Source organism: Pseudomyrmex gracilis, unplaced genomic scaffold, assembly GCF_002006095.1.
Source record: "Pseudomyrmex gracilis isolate BER0280 unplaced genomic scaffold, ASM200609v1 scaffold_107, whole genome shotgun sequence".
Classification (NCBI taxonomy): domain Eukaryota; kingdom Metazoa; phylum Arthropoda; class Insecta; order Hymenoptera; family Formicidae; genus Pseudomyrmex; species Pseudomyrmex gracilis.
The window spans coordinates 334,657-338,415 of NW_018020691.1; the positions used below are offsets into that span (position 1 = coordinate 334,657).

Here is a 3,759-nt window from a genome sequence, read left to right on the forward strand (position 1 = left end):
AAAAAAAAAAAAAAAAAAAAAAATACTCTTACAAATATAGAATTTTATTTTTGTAGCTTTTTTTCTCATATCTGTATACATGGTATAATCGAAATTGTTGTGCTTATATATCGTATATTTATTACACAGCATATTTATATTTTGTAATAATCATAACAAGAATTAAAAATTTAATTTTTTGCACGTATAATTTTTTTGCATACGTTACTAAACATGAATTAAAACTGATATACGAGCTATGATTGTCTTCATGCGTTATTTTTCATGTTATTTTGCATTTTAGTATTTGGATACGTGTACAAAAGAAGAAAAAAGAAGTTTATCTATATAGATGTCTGTTGCTTTTTATTCAAAAGCGCTTGAACGGAACAGTGCTGTTATTTACGTTACCGCAATCACGTAACGGGGCAACTTTTCAGATCTTTTTACATGAAGAGCTTTTATTTTAATTTTTACAGAATTGCCAGTTTTGTCATAGTGGAGACAACGAAGATAAGCTGCTGCTCTGTGATGGCTGTGACCGTGGCTACCATACTTATTGTTTCCGTCCAAAAATGGAAAACATTCCTGATGGTGACTGGTGAGTAGCGGTTTCGCACATCGTGTTCTTATCGGCTAATTTTGTCATGGATTTGAATTTTTTAATAAGTTTTTCGAACACTCCCGCGCTGTTGCAGGTATTGTCACGAGTGTATGAACAAAGCAACGGGTGAGCGTAATTGTTTAGTATGTGGAAAGAGAGCCGGCAAAAACCTGGTCCTGTGCGAACTTTGTCCTCGGGCTTATCACACCGACTGCCATAATCCTGTCATGCCAAAAGTGAGTGTGAAAATAAATTTCTCACGTTCTTGTTTACGTTTTATTCATCATCAAAAATTCGAACATGCGCGTCTCATTTAAAATGATACACTTCATTATATGCATATTTGTTACGCAGATTCCACGAGGAAAATGGTACTGCTCTAATTGTCACAGTAAACAACCAAAGAAGAGAAATAGTAGTCGAAGGAGTCATACCAAAGGAGGAGGCACCAGAGAAAGTGAAAGTTCTGATCATCCACCAGCTAGGTGATTACGATAAAAAACAAAAACAAAAAAAAAAAAAAACAAACAAACAAACAAACAAACATTGTCAAGTCGCTGACTTAAATGACGTGTTTTATGCGAAGTAAATTAGAAACGAAAGTCACATGTTGAGATATTATAGATTGATATAATAGCCAACGAACTGCAAATGACGAACAAGTATTATTCCCAATTAAATATATAGTTAATAATGAATAAAATAAGTAAAAACGATTTTAACGAACTATTTGTATACAATGTACTTATATATGCGAATTACTTACTGGCTTAATCCTCGTGTCGCAATATCGCCGAGAAGTCTTGTTGTCTCGAAAAAGCTTTCTCTTTCATACAGGATGTTCTATGAGAAGCTATTTATCATTAAAAAAACTTAATTTTATTTATGTTTATTTTGTTTTGGAGGCGAACGTCGTTGAGAGAGAACTTTTGTTTAAAAATGCACAACGGATTTCGGTTATTATATTTCCCTGTAACACTGTAGGCTCAAGTTTAGGGCTTGTCGTAGTTTCTTCGCGTCGGGACATCCTGTATATATTTACACTACATCGTAATTGCCTAGTGTACTTGCGATCGCCGACTGTGGGATGGGTATTGTCTCAGAAAAAAAAGTCATAAGAGTAGAGCTGCCTTCAGCTTGTGTATGACGAGTCGGAAAAATACGAGAGAACGGAAAAGGGCGGAAAAACGGAAAAAGTAAAACGAACAAGAGACAGAGAGAGAGAACGCAAATATTCCATCGAGAGCAACGTACCCGTCTCAGCCGGACACACGATTGAATCTAATGCAATTCGTCCAGAAGCTTTTATCACGGGAAACCTCCTGCAGAACGGAAGCTAATCGTGCAAATAATTTCTCTGTTGTTTTGCGCCGCAGTCCAACGCCATCAACGGCATCGAACACGCACGTAGAGGACGTCAGTTCGTCGGAACCGCCAACTCCTACCGCCTCGCCACGGAAGGAGGGTAACAATCGGACGCTCACGAAGAAGCAACAACGAGAGCTGGCACCTTGTAAGATACTTCTCGAACAGTTGGAGCAGCAGGATGAGGCCTGGCCGTTCCTTCTACCGGTGAACACCAAACAGTTCCCGACCTACAAGAAAATCATAAAAACCCCCATGGATCTCAGTACGATTAAGAAGAAGTTGCAGGAGTCCGCGTAAGTTGCTTAACCACGCGCCAGCGATTAGTTAAATGAACGTACTACTCTTTAACTGTCTTTCCTCTCAAAACCTCCTGGTCTTTTAAGACAGACCTAGTAGACCTAACACAGATCGATCGCAAAAAAATAAAAAAATAAAAAAAAAGCTCCTAACCGATCGTCGATCTTGGTCGGAAGGCTGAAGTTTTTCACAACGAGTGCTTCTCGATGCAGGTACAAGTCTCGCGATGAGTTTTGCGCCGATGTCAGGCAGATGTTCATCAACTGCGAGGTATTCAACGAGGACGACAGTCCTGTGGGCAAGGCCGGCCATGGGATGCGCAGTTTCTTCGAAATGCGCTGGACCGAGATCACCGGCACGCCGCCTCCGCATCCGCAAACGCATAGCTGAGGTTCGGTACGTTCGCGCAACACCTGCAACAGTTTTGCCCACTTCTACTATTAGAATAACGCACCGATCCGCTATGAATCCGGCAGTCTCGTCGAAAGGAACTGATCTACTCATTACTCCCCCAATTCACTTCCGAGCATTAAACAGTTGGCCTCGTTATAGCGGCCGATCGAACTTTCCATTGTAATAATAATAATAATAATATTAATAATAATAATAATAATAATAATAAATAATAATAATAAATAATAATAATAACTGCTGCGAACGCGAGTACACTCGCTCATCGTATCATTCATTCTCGTCCTAATCTCGCACGCGAGAGAGTGTGCGTTCTCTCATGCGCGCTTCATAAAAGATGCTCCGATTACCCACTGTGGTACACCGTGTAAAAAAGAAAAAAAAACAAAAAAAAGAAAAAAAAACGAGTGTCTCGTACTTTATCGCTCTATTTAGCACTTACGTCGCGGTCCCGTTAAATTTACTCAGTGTTGTAAAGTATTATATCGAGAGAGAGAGAGAGAGAGAGAGAGAGAGTATGTGTGTGTGTGAGAGTTAAGAGAACACAAGTTTGGCAGAGCCGATCGCGGAATATTCGGCTCTTTTTCTTTCGCTTTAACGAAATCTTAATAAAAAATAAACGAGAAACTTTTGCGATCACAAGATGTGTGTGCGGTGACGGAGAGTTTTTCTCGACGTTTGACGTGATAAATCTGTCTTAATTCTTCGATACAGAACACAACAATTCTTTCGATCTCCGTTGATATATAGGAGTGGAGCAATGCGAAACGGTTATTGTACTTACCGATAAAAAAAAAAAAAAAAAACACAAGTGAACATTTGCCTAAGCGAGTAAAACTGTAATTTGCGATTGTATTATACCAGGCTTTAATGTCGGCGCGTCATTGGCAAAAGAAATATTTTGCAAGATAATAAATGTGAAAAAAAAAGAGGAGAGGGTGAGAGAAAGAGGATATATATATATATATAAAAATAGAAATATAAATAATATAAAAATGGAAAAAAATATGAATATAGTGTATATGTATACAGAAAAAAAATTATATATATACATATATCGTACACGTCACGCAACCATACACTCACATATGTACACCCCT

General features: G+C 38.3%; 1 protein-coding gene across 1 annotated transcript in view; it reads left to right on the plus strand.

The window, feature by feature from the left end:
- LOC109856120 (bromodomain adjacent to zinc finger domain protein 2B-like) overlaps positions 1-3,465 on the plus strand; it is a 28,946-nt gene extending 25,481 nt beyond the window's left edge. Inside the window, exons 23-27 of the mRNA XM_020431056.1 lie at positions 459-580; positions 678-819; positions 938-1,068; positions 1,960-2,244; positions 2,461-3,465. Of these exons, the coding sequence (XP_020286645.1) occupies positions 459-580; positions 678-819; positions 938-1,068; positions 1,960-2,244; positions 2,461-2,638 (858 nt within the window). The 3' untranslated portion in view covers positions 2,639-3,465. The remainder of the gene's footprint in view (positions 1-458; positions 581-677; positions 820-937; positions 1,069-1,959; positions 2,245-2,460) is intronic.
- The last annotated feature ends 294 nt before the right edge of the window (positions 3,466-3,759 follow it).